Below are 27851 nucleotides of genomic sequence, written 5' to 3'. Positions count from 1 at the left end.
CAAACACGAGGCACTCAGAAAGCCTTTCATCTCCTGAAGAAAGGAAGAATGGTGACCACAGCCGGATGCCATAACTGGGCAATTCCTGATTAGAAATAAAATGCTGTTTTGTGGAGCGTGGCTGCGCAGCCGGTGGAAGTGGTAGATTCCCTGTCGCCAGTCAGTTCTGCACCAGGGCTGTTTGACTTCCCAAAAGCACTGCTGGCAAGCACATCTTATTGGGTGTGGGACAGGGGTAACTACACGAAATGAAGGGGCCAGTCTTATGCAAGAGGTGAGGCTGGATGGTTGCCTGTCAGACCCAGGGAGCCTGTGAATTACCAGAGCTCTCGTTTCGCCTGTGGCATTTCTGTAAACCTGCCGCAGTTTCTTGGTGCTGGTTCAGCGCTGGCACGTGGCCTGGAAGCACACCTTCTCCAAGCTGCTCCTTGTTCCAGGTTTGCTGGAGACTGCATTCGCTCCCCTGCCTCTGGCAAGAAAGTTTCATCTTTCCTCGCATAACCTCGCAGGAGCAGGGGGCACAGCAACTGGGAGGGAGCTGGTCACACACACCAGGCCGTGCACTCCCGATTCAGGAAAAAAGCACGGGATTTCTGCTCAAGGTGACCCCAGAGTCACGGGACACAGGCAACCCATCAGATCAGCCCAGGTGGGAAGCACTGCAGAGAGGCTGGGATGAAGGAGGACGCCCCAGGGCGTGCAGTTAATCATGAGCATCTCCTGGCAGCGGCTGTGCTGCGGGAGATCACCTTGCAAAACAGAGCTGCAGCCCTTCCAAAGTAATGTGGTAAGATGTACCATAAGGCAAAAAACACGGCTCCTGCTTGGGTCCGAGGCCATTTGTGCCAAGAAATTACACTGTGGTGCTGTGAACTTTCTGCACAGGCAGAACCCAGGGAAAATTTCACTGCAGCTTCACTTGCCATGGAACATCCCCCCAGCCATTGTTATCCCATATACGTGAGGGGTGACAGCATATTTAGGCCAGGCACTGAGAAGTTTCCAAGCAAAGAAGCGATGCCACCCTGAAAACCTGCCAGGAGCTGCTGGGCTGTGCCTAAATCCCCCAAAGCTCCTCAGGATGGAGGCACTGTTTTCAAGCTTCTAGCCCTTTAACAAAATTGCTCAGGATGCAGCCAGCCACGTGAGTCTCACACCTCGAACAGGGAGCTACTGAGGTGTTTCTAAGCCTCTGCTGGTGAGCACAGACCATACAGATTTCTTTACAGAATTTAGCAACCTGGCATGGCTAAGGATCCTGGAACAGATAAAAATAGCCAGTGAGCCTGTTCTGCATTTGTCTGCTGTGCCCCTGTATGCCTCTCCTGCACCGCACTAATCCCAGTTTTCCCTTCCCCAGTTTTCCTTTCCCTCCCTGCTCTGGCCAGTCCTGGTGTATGCGTGTGCTGGCTGTCGCACCAACACGTGCACCCTGCACACACAGGGCACAGCCACCAGATGAGCTCTGTATCGGCTGCACCCTCCCTGCCTCTGCCGTGGCGAGGCACTGACCTGGGCCCCATTCTCCTTCCACCCGCAGAGCATCACAAAATTGATAGATCCGTAACAATCTTGGAAATTCCTAATCTTTTCTCCAATCTGCTTGAAGCTGTCCTATACGCTCAGAAGTTGCCAGGAGGGCCCCAAGGTAAACAGCACAACTACGTAGGCTCTGTCACCTTAGGAAACCAGCCAGGAGCAGCCAAGGGGCCCATAAACTCCATCCCCAGCCCTACTGGTATCTGGCTGCCGAAGACCATGGTGAGGAGGCATCCCACGTGCACGGAGCAAAGGCAGCAGCTCGCCAGCAGCACTTTGCTGCCTCTCCGGCTCGCCTGCACCTTGTCACTTTGATGAGAAATAAACCGCTTAATTAAGCAGCCAGCCCCGAGTTCGCCTGGTTTTGTTGACGGTGGCTGTTGGTCCTCGCTGCGGTGATTCATGACTTGACACTCCTCTCTGCACTCCCCTCCTGTCTCCAGCTGGAGCGCCCGATGCCCTTGGCTCTCGGCCAGGGTGCAGGGCGAGCGTCTCTCGCTTGTTTATAGCAGGGCTGGGGGATGTTTAAACGAGGCTGCTGATGGGAATCTTGGGAATTTCGCAGCCGACGTAACTGCAGCTACAGTCATCCTCGCAGCAAACGAGCTGCTCACAGGGCAGGGTATGAAAAATTCTTTATCTAAGGAGAAAGCCAATGACCGGCTGCTTCTGGAAATGAAGGTGCTCGAGGATCACACTAGCTGCAAAGCAAAGTTAAAAAAAAATACATAATTGTTTATGGGCTGATCTCTAAAAGGCAGGAGTCCAAAGCAACAGGAAAAGCCGTGCATGCAGCTGCACGCTTCGTTGACACAGAGCTGCCGCGACTGCCTGCATGAAGAAACACTTTGATAGAAGTGAGAGAGCCTGGCCCAGCCGCCGTGGCAAAAGCCCTTCGAAGAGCAGGTCCGTGCCATAGCTGTGCAGCTTCGGCGCTGCTGGTGTCAGAGTACAGTCACAGCTCAAACAAAAAATTCCCCAGTCATTCATTTACTAAGGAAGCACTACAGATTATTACTAAAGCTGAAAGAATTTGTTTAGATCCATGCTGGGTTTCATTGCGAATGTTTATTTTCTTTCAGCACTTCATTCAGCTTGGACAATGACACCAGGCTAATTAGTTTCACATTTGCCCATGCTTTTAAGCCCATCTCCTCTGCCACATTCCGTGGCTGTAATACCAAGGCTGTAAGCACAATGGGCAAAGGCACATTTGCTTTTTTTCCTCGAGAAAGTCTTCACTTGATCTTTATTTTTGATCATCGAGTGATTCCAATAGGTTTGCTATTACGTAAAGCCTAAACTGGAGGGATAATGCTGACCTGATCATGTTTCCTTTCAAAAAAATAGAATTATTACAACTGACACCTAGCTTAGGAGACTGAAAAGTTTGCAAGCAAAGCAGCCCTTTTTTTTTCCACGACGAATCAACTCTGATCTGTTAAAGAGCTATTTATTTAATGCTCACTCCTCGAAGGAAAACGATGTACTTGATTGGAGGAGCACCAAATGCCAGGACCCAGCAACTCCATTCCTATCTACAGCTCCAGCTCAAGATAACAAACACTTTCAGGATCTGTGACGGACTGGCTGTTAACAATCCTTTTCTAGTAAAAGTGTTTGGACTCCTTATGGGACATTCTCAAACACAGGAGTTTGGAGAAAGTCTGCACAAACAATTTCCATGTGTGCTGCAGTGCCTGAAGCTCCTTTTCGCATGGGCAGCTTTGCCTGAAAGTGCAGCTTAGCACTGGCTTTATGGAGCATACAAAATTTGGCCCTGACGAGAAGGGGGTGAGTAGCACCAGCTCAAAGCAGACAGATGTCCCACATAATTACACCTGAGCACCATTCCAGGGGGCAAGGGTGGCCAACGTTTCCACATCAAAGGGAACACGGATAATAAAAGGGACAGTAACAACCAGCATAGCACCGAGTTGGATTTCTGCTTTCAGCCCCACCTACCCTCCAGCCAAAATAGCCACGGCCCTCTAAAACATTTTCCAACTGTCTGCTAATTGTCAGGATTCGTAGCTAACACCTCTCTGAAAGCTGGGGCCAACCAGGAAGCAAAAAAATAAATAAAATAAAATTAGCTTTTCCTGCTCTTAAACCTCTCACGTGTTTGTCCACACGCAAACATTTGGAGGAGGCTGGGCTGCATATGTTCTGGAGATGCAGCACCAGTTACAGCAGGCCTAAAGCCAGGTGCCTTGCACAGTACCAGTTAAAAATCTGAAAGCCAGGAGGGGCCAGGTGGCAGCTTGTGCCTCTGCTGTGTGTGCTCCTGCACCAGCATCACCACTGTAGTCCCAAAGCTGGGAAAAAAAACAAGTAACAAGTAAAAAACAAGTACTGAGCCTTGGGTCACTTTCCTGGGGCCAGGGTTCCCCTTGCCACAGACCTACCTCTGCTGGGGAGCCCCTGGGGCAGAGCTGCCACACAACACCTCAGTGCCAGAGTGGGTCAGGCTTTGCCCATGTAATTCCACCGAACAGCAGTGTTCCCAGTGACCTGCCCTTCACCAGACCCACAAAGCGAGCGTACTGCCCATAAAAGCCAATGTCACACCTCCCCTGCTCCCCTACGATTACAAGATTTCATTTTCTCTTCTCTCTGCTTTCTTCCCACGTTCTGCCCCAGCTTCCTTGTCTAGTTTTCATTAATTTCTATTGATGGACAGACCAAGCTTTTGATGAATAAAAGCCAAAGGCAGCTGTATCACAAGCAAGGAGAGCACCTACACTGCACACACGCAAAACCCAGGGACCCAACAATTGCTGCTCTCATTGCACACACCACAAGAGCCACTCCATGCTCTACCAACGCACCTGCCTGCACGTCCCACACATCATCAGCCTGGGGGCTGCTGCTGCTTCACCACGCTGCCTAGTGCCTCAGCTCCAAGTCCCTCGGCTACAGGTGACTCATGACAGTGGTAGGGGTGGTGGGCTGCATGGGGAGGCCACTCTGGGTAAATTTGTAACAGCTGAGACTGGGGGAAATTGGAAACACAGCCTAACCTGAGTGCCACTGTGGTGAGAATCTGCTGAAGCTCTAGAAAAAACTCCTGCTGACTGGCCTGAAAACCCCTTTCCTCATCTTCCTCCTCTGCTGAAGGCTAAAATAAAGAACAAGAAAGTGGGTTCCCTATAACAGGCAGCGAGAGACAAAAATCCCCCCAGAAAAAGAGCAGCATTTTCCACACCGGTGGCTGCCTCATCATGGAAAGACATCTGAGCCACTTCATTAGTCACTGCCTGCAGCTTGCCTCTTCAATCATGTCCCCAGAAGTGGTAGAGACCAAAAATACAATGAGAAAAGAGGAATCACTGCATCTCCTTGCAAATGTGGAAATAACTGAAGTGGAAGTTTAGATGCCAGGCAAAGAAATTCCTTGGCATATTTTACGGGCCAAACTCTGGCCTCTTCTCCAGTGCTACTTTCACCTGTAGGTAACTCCTCCAGGACAGGGGCCAGGTCCAGAACTGTGCTACTAAAAGAAAAAAGCCCAGGAGTCAATTTGTCAAACACGTATATTTGCAAGCAAATCAAAATCCTGCAAATCACTTAAGGCTGCCAGCGCCCACCAGAGCTTCTCTCCCAAGTCTGGAGATGCCCTGGTAAAGGAGCCCACGTGCTAAAAGCTGGGCTGGATGTGAACAAGGGCTCCCGACTGTCCCTCTGGAAGGGGTGGAAAGCCTTCACTAGCAGGGTCAGCAGAGACCACTGGGAGGAGCCAGAAGAATGGAGAAAGCAGAAGGGATGGAGGAAGGTACTGCAGCGCCTGAAACGTGTCTTTGCAGCTCTAAAATGTTAAGAACCAGCAAGGAATGGCACAGATCTCCCTTTCAGATCTGCCCCGAGCCTGCACGCAGAGCACCAATCTGTACAGGAGTGCACGTGACACACAAAAGGAGAAAGGCCGAGTACAGAAAATGGCTCAGCATCCTTCTGAACCGGGGTAAAATCACGGTGCTCCCCGGCATCCTGTTGTCCCCTCTCACGCCCTCACCACTTCTAAGTCCAGCAATGAAACGGGACGTGTCCTCCCAGCTCTGGCGAGGGCGCTGCCAGGGATAGCAGGGATAGCAGGGATAGCAGATACCTGTGGGACCTGCTAAAGCACAAGGCCTTAAAGGGCGAAGCTCCGGCCATCAGACCAAGCGTGTTCATTTTGGTACAACAGCCCTCCTGAACACAAAACCCGAGCCTCTGCGCAGGTACCTGCAGGCTCAAAACACGATCCAAGGAGCTTACAGAGAGGAAACACAGCCACAAATATTCCTAGAGGGCACGGGAAATGGTTGTGAATCTTTTTTCCCGGTGAGCTAGCAGCCGTCGCTCCATCAGCTCCAACTTTGTGGGGTTGGCAGGGTGCAGGAGAGGCGCACAGCACCCCACACAGTGGGCAAGCCATGCTCACTGCAGGACAACGTGCTGGGAAACACACCTTATTGGCCTCACCACAAAAAAGACTTCCCTTTTTCCTCACCCTTTCTTCCACAGGGAAGCTCTTAACTCCCAGATCCAGCTATCTGGAAGTGCCTGGTTGTGGTTTCAGGCTATGGTGCATGGCACGCACTGTAATCCCTCCCTTACTCTCGCCACTAACACTCCTCCTCCCTTCAGTTACCAGAAAACGCAGCAACGCTCCCTTCTGCCCGCCCCTCTCTCCTCCCTCCGGGCTACTCCTTTGGAGAATTGGCTCCACAGCTGGATTGTAAAATAATCCAGCTGTTCCTATGACAACGTGCTGGCAGTGGGCAGAGATGACGCCAGCACACGGTGTTGGCCCATTCACTACCAACACCCAGCTCTGTTTGTTTTGGTTTGGGATGCATTTGTTTTTCTATGCGGGCAGCTCTGCCGAGTACATTTCTGAAGGCCGGAGGGGCAGGAGGAGCCACAATCCCAGAGACGCCAAGAAAGTTGCTGGCTCTGTGATTTACCCTTTTTTTTTTTTTTTTTTTCTTTTGCCCCAGCTCCATCTGATGTGAGGATAAAACTCCCTCCAGGAGTCTTGCAGCTGTGCCCAATCTTTGCAAGACTTGATCCAGAGCCTGAGCTGAAAGGCACAGAGCAAGACTTTGCGTGCAAGGCTTCCGAGGGGAAAAAAAAAAAAAAAAAAGTCTCGGGTAGAATCAGTAAGAGCTATGCAGCCTTTATTTTAATGCCTTGCCTGTCAGCAGCAGGATTGCTATGTAGAAAGAAGCAAAGGGAAAACTTTCTCCTCATGAAGCATTAGCCAAATACTAATGCACATGAATGGCCCATTAATCCAAGTGAGTGCCACAAAACGAATGCACCTCAAAGTGCACGGGCTTGGTTCTCTGGTGTGGCACGGTGAGTAGCGGGACACACCAGGCTGTCAGGTACAAAGGGAGTCAAGAGATCGGGTTAGCTGAAGCCTATAGATGCATCTTTGGTGACAGCAAAGAAACCAATGTAACCAGAACCATGCCTGTTTCCGAAAACGCCTGAGCAGTTACAGACCTGGCAAAGCACCAGCACGTATTGCACTGTGGTCAGTTGGGTTTGGTCAGACCTTTGCACGTTTAGGAAGTTACTGGTCTAAAACTACACCTGGCATGACTGTAAGTCTGCTGCTTCTGGACATCTCACCTCCTCAGCTCCCCACAGCCATTTCCAAGCCACTCAGCATCTGTCCCCAGCCCACTCTCCACCCTACCCACTCTCTTACCCATGTCTTACTCCTAACTCCCCTCCTCGCCACACAAGGATTTCTGTTCTGGCTTCAAAAGATTAGAGACAGATGTCATGAGCCATTTGTGGGCTTATGTCTCTTGCCATTCATTTTGCAGGAGGACGTAAGTAACTTAGTGCAGAAAGTGTTGAGGTTCCTTCCTGCAGGGCTGTATTTCCCTGCCCGTTTACTTACTTTGGAAGTCACCCCAAGCACCACACAGCACTTGAATCCAAGAAGCTCTGCATCCTCCCGTGCATCCAAAGAGCCCTTCAATACTCAGTGCCACCTGAACCCCTGCTGCCAGCGTGCTAATTACAGCAAGACGTTCCTTCCAGGATCTGGCTTCTGTCAGCCAGTCTGCGTGAGGCTCCCTGGCCCAAAACAGGCTCAGCCCAGGATCTCCCCAAGTCCTTCCTGCAGAACACGGTTCAGAGAGTCAAAAAAACAGACTTAGAAAAATAAACAGAGGCCAAATTCTTCCCCTAGCGTAGCCTGTGGGAGTCCAGGCTCTTTGTGTGCTGCGCTTCAGCACTGCTCCCACGTGCCAGATCCTAACCCACAACCTCTGCCAGATCCCAACCCCACAATCTCTCTCTCTTTTTACCATTTCCTAGGGCAAAATCTGATAGGAGGTTGCTGGGCCCCCAAATCTGCATGGTATTTACAGGAACGGATCACTCCATCCAAGGCTTCATTAGGGAAACTGCACCCGAGATCAGCACACACACATATTTGAGAGGATTAAGGACAGGAGATTTCATCAGAAATTATTTCGATTCTCAGGCTGCACAGCAGATGCACGGCAAGGCAGAGAAGTGCGGGGCAAGCCTGGCCATGTATCAACAACCTGTCCTTCCTACGAGAAGTCTACCTGCCTACCTGGCCCTGCCCCTAGGAAGCGTGCCCCCATTGACCGGGTGCGTGGATAATAAATAAGGAGGGAGGGAAACTGGCTGGAGCACCAAGCTCCAAGCTGATCAGCAGTGAAGTTGAAGTGACGACCGACAAAGTGGCATCTCTCAGGGGTCAATAGTGGGGCCAGTACGCTGTGATGCCTTTATTAACGCCCTGAACAGAGTGGCTGAGCACAAACCCAGTAAATTCATGCCCCATACGCAATGGGGGCAGTGCCTGCAATACCATACAGCAGGGTTACAAGCTGGAGGGACCCCAGCGGGCTGAATCCACGGGGGTCGCATCGCACCGCCGCACCGCTGCCCGGCCTGCCAGGCACCAGCAGGGAGCAGTGGAAGGCAGCAGCAGGGCAGGGAGGCTGCCGGCCGACAGAGGGCACTGCGACATGTCACCAGCCGACAGAAGGCACGGCGACATGTCGCCGGCCGACAGAGGGCAGCCGGAGCCGCAGGGACCGCCGATTCGGGCTGGGTGCGCAGCGCTGCCCCTTGCTTCCAGCGCCTGGGGCTGCAGGGTTCGTGTTGCTCAAGCGGAGCAAAACTGAAATGCAGGTCCTTACCCAACCGCCCGGCCCCAGGCGCTTTAAGAAATCCGCAGAGCGTTACGGGAGAAGTGAGGAAATCTCGAGGAGCACCAAGACTTCGCTGGGACAGGAGCTGGAGGGGACTGCGGAAACCCAAGGGACACGGGCAGCCTTGTGCCGCTGTACGGGACAGCTCTGCAGGAGGTTAGGGTCCTGCTGCACATCCAGCATGAAGCTCAACTAAAGCCTCAAAGACGTTTTCTCACTTTGGTCAGTTCCAGTAAAAACTAGAGCCCATTTCCTAAAGGTACGCATCTGACAAGTAGGAAAATTCAGACTTGGGAGGAAGAGCCCCCAGCTGATGGGGGATGTTTCTCAGGACCCCAAAGACGTGGGTTTAGAGCCTAAAAGCGCTGCCTCAGGGTCTGACTTAGGTGTTGATGCAACCAGCTGGGTGGTTTCAGGCATTCCCATGGCAGCCTCTCCACCCTGTTCTCCTGGCCAGGATTAACACACGTGTTGCAGGAGGTGTGGGAACTTCAGCCTCCGCCACTTGGCATCTGGGAACTCTGCACAAGCCCTTCCCCACAGTTGCTAACAGGGTTAGGGACTGGGGAGGGTGCAGCACAGACTTTTCTGTCACCGAAGAGAGCTATAAAGCCACTGCAGAGCACAAAGATGGCATTTTAAACTGCTACAGTTAGATCTGGCTGAGTACGTCACGCAGATTGCGGAGGTACTCAGAGATGTTTCGTGCCTCTGGAATAGTTCCTCAGTTCCTGCTCAAAGGGCTTCGTCGAGCTTGGCTGGAGGCTCCACAACCTCTGTGGGCAACCTACTGCAGTGCTGGAGCACCTTCATGGTAAAACATCACGTTTTTGGCAGATGCTCTCAGGAGTCAGTATTCCCAAACTGAATTTAGGGAAATCACTTCTGTCCTCAGTATGCTGCTCCACGCACGCTGATAGCACTGTCAGCTGCAGGATCTCTCTCTTCCATCGCTCCGCTACTAGCATTTGACTGATTCTGCAGTACCTTTGGTTAGGGACCGAGTTCAGCTGGAATTTAACCCTTCCACATAAAAACATTTTTTGGTGCCAGCATAACTTCCGAACCATTTCACTGAGAGGTAAAGCAAGGGACTGTGCAGAAGCCAGGAAGGGCACAGAACCACATGGATCAGAGTAGCGGACACAACAGGACCAGATTCATTTAAACTATCCTGAAACTGCAGTTTCAATGCCTCAGTTTACCCGGCTGTTAACATGAATCACACTCTTCACCTACTTCATGTGGTGCTGGAGGGCAGCTGAGTCAGTTAAACTTGGTTCTTACCTTCAAGGCACTTGGTGGCCTGGCACCAGCCATGAAAAACAAGTCACCTGGGACACCGAGATAGACTGCAACCAACAGCTACCTGTGGTGCAAGAGCACTCTGCGATAATGTGATGCTTGCCTGTACGGTAGACCCCATTTTGGGGGGACCTGTCCAAATTAGGAGAATGAACTCCCCAGGGACATTCAGGGCCTGCCCCTGCAGATCACAAGGCAGGCTTCTTCCACCTGTGCCGTGATCACACTGCAACCCAAAATCCACCGGGGAGAGGAGAGGGGACCAAACCACACATTTGCGTATTAGTCACATTTGAGGTTAATGGGAAAGTACTCGGATGCTGCACTGAAAAAGTAAGATGCAGAATAGAACAGAATGCTTTAATCATTAGCGCCCGTGAGGAGCTAAGAGATCCTCGGGTGGAAATCATTATATAATAATAAATACTTTGTCTTCGTAAACACAGATGATTATTCCAGTGCATGATGTATCTCAAAAGGAAATACAAACCTTTGGTTAAGAGTCAGAGCTGGTCTTTACCACATTCTGTGTCTGATCACCTGCAGGGCACAATCTGTCATTCAATATCCAGTAATTAAGTCGTATTTATGACAAGATTGGAAGCTGTGAGGTCATTCCCCGTGCAGCTACACGTGCCTTAAATTAGCTATGGTAATCGTTCTCACATGCATGAAACAGTTGAGGCCTTTCAGCCACTGTCTGATGTTACAATAGCAAGTGAGAATACGGCATGGAGAGGAAAAGTAATGCAGACTCTTGGTCCTAACGTTAAAGTGGTTTGGAAGAGGAAGATTTCGCTGGGTTTTGACTACGTGGCCTTATATGCATTTCCACATATCCAGCAAATGGAACTGGTTGGCACTTCGATCACAAAGGCACAGACACTGCCAGTTCCAGAACTGTCTTATTCATACCTACCCTCCAGAAGGAATCAGCAAATAATCTACGTGTATTTTTGGCATGAGAATAGTTGTGAAGCATTTCTTCTATTATAGGTTAGAAAAAAATATGAGGAAAAATTAAAGCATTTCTAGTCTGAAGTGCTAAAACCTTCTTAGCAAAGAAGTTTTATTTATACATTATAATGACAGGTTTATCAGGAAGCCACGTTAAGCCTGTCCAGGTGTAAGGAGCAGAAGTCCCATGCTCCTGTCATGCCTTCACACAAGGACTAGAGCTACAAAAAATGGTGTTTCATGAGGAAAACAGTTACAAGTTCAGGTCTTGACTAAATGTGCTGGGATTAGGAGCCAGAAGCCATGCCCAGTGAAGCATTTGCCCTCAGAAGGTCCTTAGGCAAGTAGGGGTATACAGCCTATAAATAAAACTTTTCTCAAATGAATGTTCCTAATGAGGAACATGCCTTCTGGGGGATGTAGCCTGTTTGAGTATCATCCTAAAGTTCTAACAGCTGTGGAAACCACTCCATCAGCATGCCAGGCCCCTCAGCTCAGCTTGCAGGCTGAAACAAAGATCTGGAAGATAAGCAGTCAGGTAGAGTATCATGTTTTCTTGTGTGGTATTTCACCACATTCATCTCCAAGTACAGCTACCTACCTACCTTTTAGGGAAATAAATTATTTCAGATTTCCCTTAAGTCCTACCCAATATGTAGGACGATTTGGAGGTAGTTTGCCAAGCTCTTTTAGACACCGGGGTTATTTTTGGAGCATTAAACACCTTACACAGCCATGAGGTAAGTAAAGGACTTGTCATATGCCAAAGTGCAATGAAGTTGGAAACACAGTATGAAACCTGCCAGGGTATTGCTGGCTGACCAGGGAGAGCGGCGGGAGCCCAGCTTCATTGGAACAGCCCGAAAGTATTTCAGGGACTAGGATTATTACTGTGCAACAGAGCAGGATGGAAAATCAGCAGTCCCAAGCTCCCTGCTACGTACCCCCAGGCATAGCTCAGGAGCCCAGGCTTGTGGCACCTGACCACCTGGAACTTGCTGACAAACCTGGGGGGGAGGATCTGCAACTCCTATGAAGAGTTAAAGCTGTGAAGAGATGAATTCTTTGAAAGTCTCAGAGCAAAATCCTTATCTGTGCCGAAACCCCATTCTTGGCTTTGCGCTCAGCTCTTATGTAATGACAGCAAATGACTTCAGTTTATCTTCCTTTGTGTCCTCGAGGTTAGTGACACATCACGATTAGGTTACGCTACTGTTTTAATTGAATTGCCACAGCACATGCTGAAATGCTGTAACAGTGCTTGTCCTCTCTGCTGTGTGCTACTGGCATCTGCCATTTCTCCTACTGTTACAGTTCAAATGCTTCATAGCAGGAACCACATCACTCTGATGCTGAAACACCCACTATACATCAGAGCAGTGTCAAAATGATGTTTTACTTAAACCCTCAATGGTAATATCTGAACCTACACAATTTAGGCCATATGCTTTAGGTCTGACACTGCTATGGACCTTGTAACACTGTTACTTACTCAAAACAAACACTTAGTTTTGCAAACAACAATAGAGAAATACTGTATGATGAGCGTGTTTCATTTCCCTTATTCCCTAGCACAAGAAAATTCAAGATGGGCTATTTAAAAGGAGCTGAATTCTTACCAGATGGAGGCTGTGGTGCAATCGGAATTCAAATGGCTGCTTTAAAGTTGCACCTGGTTGGCTTTAGCCAACAGGATCAAGCTACAAAATATTTGTGTAAAAACAAAGCTCCAATATAATCAGTGAAGAGGAGCTAAAAATTTGTTGGTCTGAAGACAAAAAAAAAAAAAAAAAAAAAAAAAGGCAGAACAAGAGCTCCATAATTGGAAACAATAAAGATATTTTGTCCACATGTTAGTTTTGACCTTCTTTTGTTTTCCCATGGTATCCTGTTGATATAACATCCAGGTCCCTTGTGGATATCCGCTGTTTCCATATCAGAAGAATGAGTGTTTGTTGGTTTCACTTCAGCGTCTCACCAGGTCACCGGTGTACCCACTATGACTGGAAAGCTCGCCGGAAGCCACAAGAACAACCTTATCAGCAAAAGATCTGAACGGATGAGAAGCACAGACACATGAGATCACATTTTGTAATCATTTAAACAAATTTCAAGTCCTGCCTCAATAAGGAAGCACAGAGTAAGAGCGAAAGTTTAGCTAAGTATTTACAAAACAATAGAGGAGTAGTCATAGCCGATCAGACCAAGTTTCTCTTCCTCTGCTTCTCCCCCTCTGTGCTATCATCCAGTCTTCTGACGCTGGCTGACAGCAACCCCCTAAAGAAGGCTGTAAGCACAATGTAAGGGCGTAATGCTGCATCCTCAGAATATTGCCCAACGCCCCTGAAATTTAGAAAAATCAGAACTTCCTCAGCCACGGGGGGTATTTTCGTATTTAACAGCACTCATTGGCTTGCTCTTCTGTTTGTTTTCTGGACTCCTCTCGAGCTTAAGCAAACTTCTGTTATCCACAAATTCACGCGGCCAGGTTTTCCACAAGTAACCACGATATGGAAAAAGCAACCCCTGTAAGTTTGTTTTCAACTCACATTTTCCCTAACTTTCATTTGATGTCATCATTCTTATCTTGACAGGTGTCTCTTTAAGGCTGAAGAGCCCTCCTTAATTTAACTGCTCCTCAGCCGGGAGCTGTTCCACACCTCCCAACACCTCTTTACTTCCCTGCACCTCTCACAGCATCGCATCCTTCTGAAGATAAGATCAGAACTGTACACAGCACTCAAAGCACAGGCACACCGCGGATTAGCGCTGTGCTTTGAAAGCTGCTCTCTGCTTTGTTCTCTAGCTCTTTCTTGACTCTTTACATTTGATTTGTTTATTTACCAAGCCTTGAGCTGAGATTTTCAGGGAACTCATATGACGCCAAGATGTTGTTTCTGAGTGATAAATCAGCTTATAGGCTGGTTTTGAATATGTAAAGGAAGGATTGTCTTTCCCCTATTTGGAACACTTCGGATTTACCTACACAGAATTGCATCACTCGCTCCTGTTAAGTCTTACGTGACTTCCTCTCAGTCACCTCACTATTTACCACCTGTTCCAGACCCCAGGCTCCACTTCAGATCCTTGTGCAACTTCACATGAAGGCTCCTTCCACCCAGGAAAACATTTTTTGATTCTTAGTGTCCCATCTTTTATACCAGCTTCATCTACTCACATGAAAATTTATTTTCTTATCACATAGCACCTTAGTTTCTTCAGAAGCTTTGGCTGATAGACATTATGGAATGTTTTCTCAAAACCCCAGCAAATGACATCAGGGGAATCTCTTTTCCCTATGCTTGCTGACTCCTGCCAGGACTTCAAACAATGTGTGAGGAATGCTTTAGAAAAGCTGCCAACTCACCTGGTACTTTTTTTTTTTGTTGTTGTTGTTGTTGTTGTTGTTTTTTTCCCTTGTGCTCAATAGTTTGCCTTTTTAAACAGTTTTCACTACCTCGCCTGGTACAGATGGCTGGCTCGTTGGTCAGCAGCTTGCCAGAATTTTCTGGGCACTTTCTGTGGCACATTAACCACCTTCCCATCCCCAGGTATCGAAGCACTGCTAAATGAGATGCTGCACTTAGCCACCAGTAGGCAGCCCAGCTTCTTAAATCTTAACTTCTCTTAGAAACCTTGCAGGAATACCACCCAGCTGTGCCTGTTCGGTGTTTATTATTTGTTTCATAACCTTTGTGTGGACGCTTTGGCGTTAAACACACCCTCTGGTAAATCCCTCAGCACACCGTGCACAGGAACCTCCTCAAATTCCTCCACAGTGAGCACAGAATTTTTTTTCTTTATTTCTTTCCCCTAAACCCTTATCTCCCCTGAACAATCCCTTTATTCTCAGCTGCCCATTGGCTCCGCTGGCTGTTTTTGGCAGCCTTCCTGCTGTGTTTTGAGTGAAAGTGGAAGAGTCAGGTTTATTGGCAGGACAACCACAGCACAGCCGGCACCAGGGTTCAAGGACGCCGGTGCCTGGCCACCAGCGGCAGGTTTCATGGGCGAGCGGGGCAAATACGTGTGTGTATATATCTATAATTTGATTTCATCTAGGACCATGTGGGGATTAAAAGTGCCACAATTCATCATTAGGGTGCTAAGCGGGGCCAGCCCAGCTCTGACCCAGCAGCACAGGTGGAGCCAGGGCAGCCCGCAGGGCCGCCAGCCCCTCGGGGAGGCGTAATGGCGGCCTGACAGGACTAATGGCGGCCGCCATGGGGGCGGCGGCGCCGCCCTCGCGCCCTTCTGGAACCTTCCCGCCGCAGCGCCTCACGCGCGGCCCCGGCGGCCCGCGCCCGCCGGGCAGGGGGGCGGGAAGCCGCTGCCGCCGCTTTGCCATATATGGGCAGGGCCGGAAGCTCTTGCGTCATGGCGCTGGCTCGCGGCGGCTCCGCGGGGAGCCGGGACGTCACGTCCCTGACGCGCCCCGCCGCGCGCCGCCCTGGCAACCAAACAGTAAACACGGCGGCGGGCGCGCATGCGCGGGGCGGGCCGGGCCGGGCCGCCCTGAGGGAGGGGGAAGGGGAGAGGGGGGGCAAAATGGCGGCCGCGGCCCTCAGCGGGGACGGGCACGGGGCTGGGGGGAGCAGCAGGGCCCTGGGTGGGGTGGGACGGGATGGGATGGGACGGGACGGGATGGCGCAGGGGGGCTGCCACAGCTCTGCCCCAAATCCTGCCCGGTGACTGGGGTGGTGGGGAAGGGAAGGGAGCGCCCCCCCCCCCTTCAGGGCCTGGTGTTGGTGTAGGGGCCGCTCCTCTGTGCCTCACCCCCTCTAAAACCCCTCTCAAACCTCTCAAACCTCTTCCCCCGCAGCCGCAGACCCGGCGGGGTTTCAGCAGGAGGCACGCTGTGCTGCCAGGCCTTCGCCAGGTTGCCCATCACGTAAGTCTCATGTCACTACACCCACAGGGGCAGGGCTGTCGTGCCTGGCTGCTGCCCCGGTAATCTGCAGCTGTGATGCGAAAGGAGCCGCTTCTAAGTGGGCGGCATCTCGGGAGCACCGGGGTCATCCCTTGCCAGCTGCCGGCGCTGAGAGGAGGAAGCTCTGTGAGCAGTGTTGGCTTTTGCACGGGGCGGGCGGTGTTGAGCAAGCCCCGAGCGGAGCAATGCGCACTGAGAGACATCCTGTGCGTGGCCTGGCTGGGGAAGGGGTGAGGAAAGCAGAGCTTGCAGCAGCCACCGGGAAACCTGCAGTTGCACAAAATCCCAGCACCAGTCCTACAGCCTGCAGAGATTTCCTGAGAGCACGGTGTCAAGGCAGTCACCAGTGCAGGTGGCACCTTTGCCATCACCTTGAGAAAGGCAATCCTGAGAGCAAGCAGGCTCACACAAGCAGGAGAGGGAGTGTAAGTGCACTCTGCACACAAGGGTGATCTGCCCCAGCCCTGTGAGGCACGCTGTCCTGACAGAAGAGCAAGTTTTGCTGTGCAGGCAGCAGGAATGACAGATCTGCAGCCCCCTTAAGCTAACTGGTAGAAAAAGCCACACTGCATGGATCCCAGCAGGGAGAGCATTACCAGAGCATGCAGGCTGTTTACCATAACTCGCATTCATTCAAGGACTGAGCTAACTAAAGCAAAGTGAAGGGCAGGGGAAGTGTCAGCGTTATGCCATACGCTGCTCTGCTACAAGAAAAAGTGGAAGTATCTCCCCCTGTCTCTCTGTCTGGAGGAAGACACTCAGTAGCTGCTCCTAGAAGAGCCAGACCAAGTCCAGGGCCACCTGGAGCCAGGGAGTGTTCCCAGCCCTGCCCATGCAGGAGGAAGCTGGGCTGTTAGCCACATACTAATGACAGGGTGGACCCCAGCCTGGAGCCAGCCTCAGTGATTCAGAGGCTGGAACTCCCCTGCCCTTTATCCCCTGCAAGAAAAGCCTCTTTTTGCAGAAAGGCCACGGCAGGCAGAGGAGCAGGAGGGTGCCAGTCCCAAGGCAGGCAGCCCCATGCAGAGGGGACAAGGGGGGGGCCAGAGGATGGGTGACCCCACAGGTAGGTGGGAAAGGCGTAGCCACAGCCAGTCCTAATTAATACAGGCAGTGACAGATTTGCACTTAATGGTTTTCCCGCCCCAGCGCGCCCTGTGCCTCAGGCAGCTTGCAGCAGGCTGCAGTTCGCAGAGCCCAGCCCAAATTGGAGTTCAGGGAGCCCCTTCAGGGTCACGGGAGCGATGCAAAAGGTAAGGCAAGGACAGTGCCAGCGCTCAACTTAAATGCTTTTATTGACAATGTCTCTGAACAATAATAAGCAAACAATGCTTAAGTTTCATCCAAATTCACTTTCCACATGTCAAAAAAGACCTCAAGGTAGAAAAAAATAAAATAAAAATATAAATATCTGAGAATCCATCTTAATAAATAAATTAAAAACACAATAAAAACGTTTTCATGGAAAACTTATGTCGGAACATTCAGACCACCTCAACAATGCATGATCAGTAAAGTTACAATGAACATCGATGTAGAACTACAGTACATGGATATAGCTAGTTATCTACCTACTAGAAAATAAAATAGAGTCTCTTTCCCCCCACGTAAGATGGGTCATTGCTAAGTCATCAGAACACGATATTGCCAGGAACACAGTAGTTATTGTTAATCAGCTGCACTAGATACGAGTTGGAGATACCCAGCACCAGGTTAATTCCAATCATTTAAAACCAAGGGATTAATTAGTTAATGCTAGTGATACTAAGGAGGGGAGGGAGTCACCAACCCAGCCATGTGGGACATGCTACAGACTACCAGCTCTCATGGGCGGGCCGTTGGGGACAAGACAAACTCCATGCGGTTTGCTACATCTCTGGAGGAGGTACGCGGCCTCGGCACGGGGCGCCCAGCCAGACACGGGGGGGGCAGCGGCGGCGGGGCCCTCCCCAGGCCCGGGGAGCCCCAGGGGGCGCGGCGGCGAGTCCGTGGGGGTGCAGGGGCAGGGGAGGGGGCCCGGCAGGTCAGTCAGTGCGGGGCGGCCGAGCCCCTCACAAGGCCAGCAGGGTGGGGGAGCTGAGGGAGTCGGACGAGGGCTCGTTGCTGCTGCTGCCCTTCCGGTGCGCGGCGGCGCAGCTGGGGAAGGCGTCCGCCTCGGGGTAGGTGAAGACGAAGGTGGAGGTGTAGGTGCTGGGGCACGGGGTGCAGGTGACCACCGGGGTGCAGAGGGGCTCCAGCTCCACGCCGCTCCCGGCGCCCAGCGGCTCCCAGTCCGACGCGTAGAAGGAGGAAGCCCCGGGCAGGTCCATGTCAGGCACCGAGCGGGAGGCCTCCCGCGGCCCCGTGGAGAAAAGCAGCTCATCGAAGGGCTCGGCCTTGAGCTCCAGCCCACCGCCGCTGGGCTCCTTGGGTGGCACGGCCGGCGGCACCTCGGACATCAGCGGCAGGGTGAAGGCAGCCTCCTCGGCCGCCGTGGGGCTGGGGGTGCCCAGGTCCAGCGCGGTGGCAGCCGCCAGCTCCTCGGAGAAGCGCAGCTCCTCGGGCATCTTGCAGGCTGGCCGGTGCGCCGCCAGGATGAACTCCAGCTTCTCCTTCTCCTTCAGCAGGTTAGCAATCTCCGCCTGCAGAGCGGACTTCTCCTCCTCCAGCTGGTCTGTCTCCTGCAGAGGCAGCGAGCGAGCAGGCTGTCAGCCAGGGCCAGCCTCACCCCAGGTGGGTGCGTTTTGGGGGAAGCCCCCCCCCCCACGCACACAATTTCCTCATGCCCACCCCGGGACCTCCCGGGCAGCACTCACCGCCTGCAGCGTGTCGGTCAGCTCCCGCCGCCGGTTGCGGCACTTGGCCGCTGCCATCTTGTTCCTCTCCCGGCGGATCCTCCTCTTCTCCTCCTCCTCCGGGGACAGCTGAGGGCAGAGCAGCGAGGGACCCGTCAGTGCCGCCACCAGACCCCCAGCCCGAGCAGCACCCCCGGTCCTAAACCCTAAACCCCAAACCCCCCACCCCAAATCCTCTCCCCCCGGGTACCCCGCTCCCCTCTCACCTGCTCGACTTTGCCCCTGCGTCCGATGCTCTGCCCGCGACCTCCTCCGGGTGCCTTGAGCACGGCGGGGCGGCTGTAGGCAGCGGGGGCCGGCGGTGCCGAGACCCCGTAGGGATGCCCGCGGGTCTGCGAGGGGGCCACGGAGGAGATGAGGGTGGGCTGCACCAGCCACTGCAGGTCGGGGCTGGTGGAGATGGCCGTCACGGTGGGCACGAAGCTGGCGCTGGACACGGCCAGCTCGGAGCAGAAATCCTGCGGGATTATAATAAGGGTACGGTGAATAGTGAACGGGGGGGAAGGTGGCAGCGCTACCGGGCCGCTCCCCGCCGCCCCCGGGGCCGCGCTGCCAGCGGCGGCTCCACACGAGAGCGGGGCCGCTATAAATAGCTCTGACGTCCGCGCTGACGCAGGCGCCGCTCCGGAGTCTCCTCAATGAACTCGCGTTTTTATCAATGGAGCCGCTTTACGCACCCGCCGCCCCGCGCCGCCCGGCCACGGCTCCCCCCGTACCCCCCGCACCCCGCGTCCCACCGGCACCGGGACACCCCCGGCGGGGCTGCAGCCGGCCGGGAGCCGCCGGCACCGAGCCGCGGGGCTGCCCGGGGCCGTGCTGGGATCCCGCTGCCCCCCTCCACCCCCATGCATCGCCCCCCCGGTTCGTAGCCAGCCCCTCACCTGCGGGTTGACGGGGGAGCCCATGCTGGAGAAGGAGTCCGCCGGGGACGGGTAGTAGGTGAGGCTGTCCCCGGCCGGGGAAGCGCTGCTGCAGCGGGAGGAGGGCGCCTCGTACTCGCCGGTGAAGCCTTGGTACATCATGGCTGGGCGGGCTGCGGGCCCGGGCTGCGCCTCGGATGGGAGCTGGGAGAGGAGAGGCGAGGAGAGGAGAGGAGCGGGACGGGGGCCGCCTGCGTCCGCTGCGCGTCTGCCGCTCCTCCGCCGGGGCTGCCTCTGGTGCCGGGGACCCGCGCCGCGCTCCCTTTTATACCCTCCCGCCGCGTGAGCGCCGCATACGTCACGCGGCGCGCGCCACTCCCGCCCGCGGGGGAGGCCGCCCGCTCCGCCCCCCCCCCACGCAGCCCGCCCCGCTCTGCCCCCCCCTCGCCGCGCCCCGATGGCTGCGGGAGGGGAACCACCGAAATGGGAGGGGGGGGGAGAGGGGCGCGGGGTGCCCCGAATGGAGAGAAAGCGGGGGGAGCGGCGAGGGATCCCCCCCCGCGACGAGAATGGTAGGGGCGGGCTCGGGAACCCACTGACGCAGATATCCTTATATGGGATACATCCTGTGCGGGGGGGCGGGACTGACGGGAAGCGCTCCAGGGCTGCAGCCAAGTGCGGCGGGGACGGGACGGGACGGGACGGGACGGGGCGGGCGGGGAGGGCACCGCGCGGGGGGGGGCGGGGCCGGACCCTCCCCCCACGGCCGCCGCGACCCCGCGGGGACACCCCCCGCCCCGCCCCCCCCACGGGGGTGCCCCCGGGGCTCACGGGGGGGCTCGGGGGCACGGGCACGGCCCCCCCCGGGCGGCTCGGGGCTGGGCTCGGGGCCGGGCTCGCCCTCGGCTTTGTTTTGGTGGCGGCCGCGGCGGAGCCCCCGGGGCCACCCACCCACGTCGGGGCTGTCGGGCAGCCCCGGCTGGGCTCGGGGCAGGCGGAGCCGGCAGGCAGCCCGCAGCCTGGGCTCGCACGGGAGCCAAGAGATCGCGGCTATAGATAGTAACGGGGGGGGGTGTGTGGGGGGGGGAGCTGCAGCGCCCGGCCGTGTTTACAGCAACAAACAGAGCCCGCAGCGCAGTCTCCAGGCGGGGAGCGGCACCCAGCCGGGCTGCGAGCCTGCTGGCAGCCACCGCCGCTCCTTGAGCTCATGGGCTAAATGCAGCGCCTGATGCTGCTGCTGCTGTGCGAGCGGCTGCTGTTCTTCGAGATCTGGGCCACGGGGGCGGGAGAACTGGGCCAGCCGCTATTTTTGAGCCGCACGGCGCAGCGGAGGGGACAGCCAAGGACTGCTGCAGCCACGCTGGCCCAAGGGAAGGGCCCGTGATTTCTCGCCCACTCAGCGCCCACCTGGGGGCTGCCCACCCTCTGGGACACCGTCAGACCCCCCAAACCCTCGGGGCTCCTCGCCCCGGCCAGTGCTCGCCCCAGGCTGGCTACCAAAGCAGCAGGCTGTGGCTCCCTATAGTCCCCAGGGGCCAGCTGAGGTTGGCAAACTCCTGCCCAGCATGGACGAGTGCCCCCAGCACGCCGAAATCCCTCACGTTTTCCAGGCACGCTGCTAAAAGTCCACAAAGCTCTCCGGCGCTCTCCTCCAGCCCCAAGGGAACCTTCTGGAAAGCAAGGGGGGGACACCCGCTTCGCAGCCGGCCCCAAATATTTTGGCGGTGTCCATGCAAACTGCCGTTGCCATCCCCGCCGAGGGTGCTGTGTTTGCACCAAACGGAAAGCGCAGGGGCGCCGCACGGCCCCAGCACGTGCCACCGGCGGAGGCAAGGAAACAGAGAAACCGAAAACACATGACGTGGGCTTGTTGTTTGCTCCGAGCGCGGGGCACACACGGCGAGTGGGAGAGGAGGAGGAAGCGAGCGGCCCCGCAGGGACCAAACACTGCCCGGGGGGACGGGGATGTCCTCGCTGCCACGCCACGGCACGGCCACTGCGCTGCCCAGGCACCACAGCAGGGCAGGGACAGCATGGACCCAAAGGGGATCTTGCCCTGGGGAGCCCCCCAGCTGCCCGGCCCCACATTCATCCCCTGGAAAGCTGCTCTCAGGCTGACAGCGAGTGCCCCCCTCCCACTGTCAGAGCCAATAAACTGAGCCTGGGCTTGGAAAGCCACAGCAGAGAAGCACCCCGGGCGTGTGGGCCGGTGCAAACCTCACAGCCCAAACCAGCTTCTGGGGCAGGAGCCGGCTGTGCCTAAATTTGGCTGCTCACCAGGGGAAAGTTCATGCCAGCTGCGCGGCGTGACGGCTCTGGCCCACCCGCCGCGATTCGCTTGCCGTGCACACACTGGGCGTGTGTGCCTCCTGCCAATATGGGGCTGCCAGGGTGGGGTGGGGACCCGGCAATGGGGCTGGCACTGGGGGACACTGGTGCTGGGGGCTCCAATGCATGCCCACGGATGCACACACACACTGCTGCCCGTGCCTCGCATGCTCCCAGCTCAGCATGGGGCATCCTCGCCATCCACCTGGCCCCTGCAGAGCTGGGCAGAGCAATCAGGACGGAAAAGCGGGCTGATAAAGCAGTTTTGGGCCCCTTATCGCGTTATGGGGCTGGGGGCTGAGCCCTCCTCCTTGCACGCCGTGGCTTGCCACCGGCCTGGGAGCTCCCAGCAGGGCAGGGCTCCCACCTTTTCGGGTCTGCGAAGCGCAGCGCATCCCCACAGCGAGGCATAAACAGTAATTAACAATCCCAGCAGCCGGGCGTGCGGCGGGGCCGTCCTCCAGCACCCACACCGCCAGCAGAGACACCCCGGCTCCTCGTGGTCGCGCCGCCAGCCGGGAATTTCGCCCTCGCACCCGCTCCCCTGGCTCTCCCCGCTGGGTAACGCCACCGCAGCCAGCCCCACACGTGCTGGCTCAGCGACGGCGGCTCCGCGGCGCCCGTCGCCGGGCTCCTCGACCTTGGCCCCACCGGGAAGGGTGTTCACAGCCGGGCAGGGTGTTCACAGCCGGGCACCAGGCCCTGCTGCCGCCTCTTATCTCCGCGCCGTCTCGGCGTTATCACCCCACTGATAACATCCCAGGGCACTGAGGGAGGAACACACGGAGCCGAAGGCCCTGGCCACGCAGGGTGCTGCGCGGTGTTTGATGAACACCCCGACACGAGGCGGGTACAGGCGGGCAGAGCGGTTGTGCTGTACCCAACAGGCGGAACCCAAGCGAGGCAGGCACAGCCCCGCTGTCCCCTATGAACCCTAATGGGGCCGTGCAGTGTGTGTGTGCTTGTGCACTCAGCCGGGGGGCGGCGGGGCACCCTGAGGGGCTGAGGGGGACACCCGGGGGGGAGCCGAGCCCCGGGGGGGAGCCGAGCCCCGGCCCCAGCCCCGGCCCCGGCCCCCGGGGCTCCCCCTCAGCCCCAGCCCCGGCCCCAGCCCGCTCCCAGCCAGTGGGCGTGGCCTCCCGCCGCCCAAGCCCCGCCCCCTCCAGCCCCTCCCAGCCAATCCCCGCGCTGTTGCTGGGGCCGCGCCGAGCGCCTGCCGTTGCCTAGGAGACGGCGGGCCGTTGAAAACACACAACGGCGGGTGACGTCGCGGCGTGGTTTCCATAGCAACGGGGCGGCGACGTCATCCCCCCCCCCCCCCCCCCCCTTCTACCACCGCCGGAGCTCTGGCGCGCGACGCAGGCGGCGGCGTCAGCCGCGGCGCGAGGGGCGGAGCGCGGTCGCCATGGCAACGGCGGGAGGGGGCGGGGCGCCGTCGCCATGGCAACGGGGCGGGTTGTTTGGGAGCAGGCCTCAGGGCCGGGGCCTCAGGGCCAAGGCTTCAGGCCCGGGGGCTCCCCCTCAGCCCGGGGCCGCTCCGCTGGCGCCAGCGGTTGCACAAGCACCGGGGCAGGGGAAGGGAGGAGCCGTGGGTGAGGGCTGAGCCCCGAAAGTGGTGTCGGGCCCCCCCGGGGTGAGGGCTCGCAGCGCCTGCCCCGCGTCTGCTGAGGCGAGCAGCCGGCAGCGGGCCCAGCCCTCGCCGTGGGCCAGGCCGCTGTCCCCGCTGCTTGTTTGTTTTGGCAGGCGGAGGGCATCGGGTTCGGTGCCGGCTGTTTTACGAGGGCTGGTTCCCGGCCCACGCCCCACGGCCGACGCCTTGAGGATCCCCTCGCCTCCTCGCCGCCCGGGGCAGGAAAGGGTGAGGCTGGAATTAGTGTTTGCTTCTCAAGGGCAGGCCCGTGTGGGGCTCGCCTTCAGGAAGGTGAGCGCTGCGGGGGAGAACACCGGTGCCTGGGGACAGCCGGATGTGTGGGAAACACAGGGGGGACACAAAGGCAGGGTCTGTGCCGGGGTCTGCACAAACACCATGCAGAGCGTGCCCACAGGCACCTGCTGGGGCTGCACAGCCACTCCACTGCTCCGTGCTGGTTGCTTGCAGCTAATCCTGCAAGGATTGGGACCTACGATCCCATGGCAGCACAGACACATTGCTGCTGGCGCGGATGCTCAGCCTGGAGGTGAGGCTGGGCAGCCCGGCGTCCCCTGCTCACTGCCTCTCTCCTGTGTCACACCCCGTCGGCCGCCAGGCCTCACCCGGGGAAGGAGCAGTGGGGCAAAGGCCGGAGTTCACCTTGTGGCACCACTTCCAGCCCAGCCCTGCCCCGTCGCTGGTTCCCAAACCCGCCCTGCCCCGCGGCTGGGCCGTGACGTGGGGCAGGAGGCTCGGGAGGGGCGCCCCACGGCAGCTCAGCCACCGCGGCTGTCTCTGATTCACCCTGCTGCCCGAGCTGTACATTTCTGCTCCTTCTCATGCACTGGTCTGAGAAATCTGAGGCTTTTTTTTTTTTTTGCTAGGTTACACACCAGCTAGGGCGGCTGCTGCTCATGGGCTGCCACGGCTCCCTCCCCGCCAACAAACCCCATGCCCTCCTTGCCATGCCCCAGCGCAGAGCTGCTCTCTCACGCTGCCTCAGCAGAAAGCCCTTTGCTGCTGTCAGTCAGTGCCCTGGCAGTTCAGCAAGGTGAGACAGCTGACAGCAAAGTCAAGAAGCAGGCTGGGTGCTGTGCCAAGAGGGTTGGGAAGAGCGAGTCTGCAGCAGCCGGGCTCGGGCTGCCACAGAGCTGCAGGCTGGGAGGGCCGGTACGTGGAGGTGGTCAGTGGCTGTGGCAGGAGAGTGGCCCTGCACGAGCAGAAAGCGATGATTTTTCTGCCAGATCAGCTCCCGGATCCGGCTCACCCAGTGGCTGCATTGAGCCGGCACAACGGGGAGGGTGTGGGGGGACGCTGAGGGGCTGGGATCGCTCAGACCGCTTCAAACAGCCCTGGCACCGAAAAAATGTAACCATGGCCACAGAGAGACCCCGCGTTAATAGGACTGCAGTTATCTGCAGAGCCTTTGTGAGGCCGAGCCTGATTGAATCCCGTCCTGAATCGCCTCGCTATGGCCGAATTAATGAGTGCTGGATGTGAGCGAGCAGGGGGCACGGCGGCGCTTCCTCCTGCCCTCCCGCGTAAATCCCGCACTCATTTGCAACTTCAGGCAGAGCTGACGGGGAGGGTGACTGGCTGCTTATCCCAGATGCGTAACGTTTCCACTCCCAGGAGCATTTCAGTTTCTCCTTAGTGCCTCCCTTGGCTGCTCACTGTGCGTCCTGGCAGTTTGGTGGCCCCACCACTCTGCCCGGTGTGCCCGGAGAGCTGTGAGCCACCCGCTGCTATCGTGGCTGTTGCGAAACGCTTCGACTTGCTAGCGGCGCGGCAGCCCCTGCCTGCCAGCCTGCGCCGGGTGCTCACGCCTCCAGCGCTCACAGCCCTTCTTCCTCCTCACTGACGTGCGCACATGCACGCTCCTGCATGCACGCCCCTGCCCTCCCCTATCGCGCCTGGTGGTTTCCCAGCGGCCAGACCCTGCCCCGCAGGAGCATGTGGCCTGGGGGAAGGCTGTCAGCACGGACAGGGGATGCACGGGGTGGATGCAGGTCCTGCTGTCACAGAGGCAGCTCTGCCACCTCTGTGTGGGGCTCTACAGGCCCCTTGTCCTGTGGTCAACCTGTCCCGGCTGTGGCAGGCACGGTGCCGAACGCAGGGCGGTGACCTCCAGCCAGGAGGCCGCTGGTGGCAGGGGCACAGAGGCTGAGCCAGGGCAGGAGGAGGGTGCAGGTGACCCGGCGGGGCAGGGCAGGGCACGGCAGGTGCTGTGCCAGCCGCGGAGGCCCGGCCGCCTTCCTGGGAGGTGGCTCTTTAGGAAGTGGGTGCGTCCCCTGGCGTGGGAGCTGCCAGGGAGTGAGGAGAGCCACGGGACGGGCAGGGCCACGCTGTGTCCCCCCCAGGTCACTGGGGAGGAGGGAAGTGGCAGCAGGGCTCGGAGGAACACGGGAGCTTGGCAGGGGGAGCAGGGCTCGGCTGTTTTCAGGGCTGGGAGGGCAGGGCTGGAGCTGGGGAAGGGCAGGAATCACCGCTGCCGGGCTGTTTGCGGTTGCATCATGACACGGGGCTTACTTGAGCTTCCAAATCCACATTGTGCTGTTCAATTCGCTGATTGCGCAAGAAACAAAAGCGAGAGGCATTCCCTAAAACTCCCTCCTCCAGCGCGTAACCCAGATGTTGGCAGACCTGCCTGTGCCAGAGGGAGGGGGAGGAGGGAGTCCCGGTCACGCCGCCTCCTTCCAAAAATCCCACGGGCGAGCCTGCGGCCCCCTGCCCTGCCTCCCAGCCACAAACCGTGCACGGCGCCTCGCTCGGAGCCGCAGGAGGAGCCAGGCTGAGCTCTGAGCCCACGGGGAGCAGCCTTTTTGTGGGGCCAGGCATGCGGTCAGGGCTGGGATCACCCCACGGCGTGTGTGACGTGCAGGAGCTGGGCAGCGGGAGAAGCCCTCGGGGCCGCACGCCGGAGGTGTTGGTGCTGCTGCCACCTAACGGGGCCGCTCCCACGGCCCGAGCACACGTCCCGAGTGGCAAAGCCACCGGGACGGAGCTCCCTGTCCCCCCCTGTAGCCGTCCACCCGTGGGGCTCGCTGCCACGCGCGTGGGTGCCGAGGGAGCCCGGGGCGAGCACCCGAGCTGGCGACAGGGAGAGCGAAGCGGCTGCCGAGCAATGCGGGTCATGGCAGGATGCTTTATATAACCCAGAGCCATGGAGAACACCAAAATAGCTGCCTCCCCGCTGCTCGGTTAGTCTCTTCCATCAAACGCGGATAAAATTAGAGCAGGCGGTGACGCGCGCCTGCGTCTGCACAGGGACTCCAGGGAGACGCAGGGAGACGGCTCGGGGCTCTGCCATCAGCGGCGCGGGCTCGGAGCTTTCAAGTAACGTCCGTGGGCCCGGCCGGCGCGTGGCCGCAGGGGACAGACGTGTGGACAGACGAGGAGGCGGTGGCGGGGGCCCGGCTACCGCAGGCTCCCCGGGGACTGCTCCGCGCCTCGCCTCGGCCTTTCAGGGAGGCAGCCGACCCCAAGCAGGGGGTGCCGGAGCTGGGGTGTTGCTCGGAGAGCTCCCGAGCTCCTCCGTGGGCTGGCAGCCAGAGCTGCTGGCTGTCCCCTGCGGGGGACCCGCGCTGGCCAGCCCCGTGCCGCCTCTGCCGGCTTTGCGGCTCGGAGGAGCCCCGGGCTCTGTAGTAGGGGCGGGCGGTGAAAAGCTGACTCAGAAAGCGCTGCCCCGAGGCTCAGACCCCTTGGAGGAAAAAAAAAAAATGAGCAGGAAAAAAGGGCCAGGACAAAAGCCTAGGCGAGGAGCTGGAAAAGGGTTGCCTGCATCTGTGTTTAGACTCGCAGATAAGGTCTGAGTCCGCCACTGATAACAGGAGAAGCTGCAACTGCTAAAAGCCTCTGCATGCCAGAGACTTTTATTGCTTGGTTTACTGCTCTGGACACAGGGGAGGGAGCCAGGAACGCGGTTGTCTACCCCATGGAGACACTGCCCTGATCTGTGACCTTGGGCACATCTTCTCCTGACGTTTGTATGAAGATGTGGCTGCCTCAGAGTCCCACCCTGTCCTCCGGACCTAATGCTCTCCGTCCTCATCCCGCTGACAAGGTAAGGGCTGGGGAAGGCGAGCGAGCAACGTCTGGTGAACACTCTGAAGATGGCAACAGCCCTGGAGGAAACCTCGACGTTAATTATTATTTATAGGAAAGCAACCTAAAAAAAAAAATAAATCAAAAGGTTAAAAATTGCTTTCCTGGTCTGGAGTTGAATATCTCAGCGAGGACAAGGAGAGGAAGAGCTGGGTGAGAGGAGAGTCCCTG

At 56.9% G+C, this 27851-nt stretch overlaps 1 protein-coding gene across 1 annotated transcript; it reads right to left on the bottom strand.

Moving 5' to 3' along the window:
* Positions 1-17201: 17201 nt before the first annotated feature.
* FOS (Fos proto-oncogene, AP-1 transcription factor subunit) lies at positions 17202-19923 on the bottom strand. The gene is made up of 4 exons (XM_082762561.1): positions 19640-19923; positions 18965-19216; positions 18720-18827; positions 17202-18584 (listed from the first exon to the last, which is right to left on the bottom strand). Exons 1-4 carry the CDS (start codon positions 19778-19780, stop codon positions 17976-17978), a joined length of 1110 nt encoding a protein of 369 aa, XP_082618687.1. The 5' UTR covers positions 19781-19923; the 3' UTR covers positions 17202-17975.
* Positions 19924-27851: the final 7928 nt, after the last annotated feature.

This window comes from Aythya marila (assembly GCF_965140915.1).
Source record: "Aythya marila genome assembly, chromosome: 5".
Taxonomy (NCBI): Eukaryota; Metazoa; Chordata; class Aves; order Anseriformes; family Anatidae; genus Aythya; species Aythya marila.
Note: the sequence above shows the minus strand (reverse complement) of the source record. Positions and strands in the feature narration are given on the sequence as shown.

What these genes read in the sequence shown, in the direction of transcription:
- FOS (XM_082762561.1), bottom strand. Translation starts at nt 19,780, where the DNA reads ATGATGTACCAAGGCTTCACCGGCGAGTACGAGGCGCCCTCCTCCCGC. An exon ending in GCTCCCCCGTCAACCCGCAG is followed by an intron (nt 19,217 to 19,639) that starts GTGAGGGGCTGG and finishes ATAATCCCGCAG; the next exon opens with GATTTCTGCTCCGAGCTGGC. An exon ending in TGACCGACACGCTGCAGGCG is followed by an intron (nt 18,585 to 18,719) that starts GTGAGTGCTGCC and finishes CTGCCTCTGCAG; the next exon opens with GAGACAGACCAGCTGGAGGA.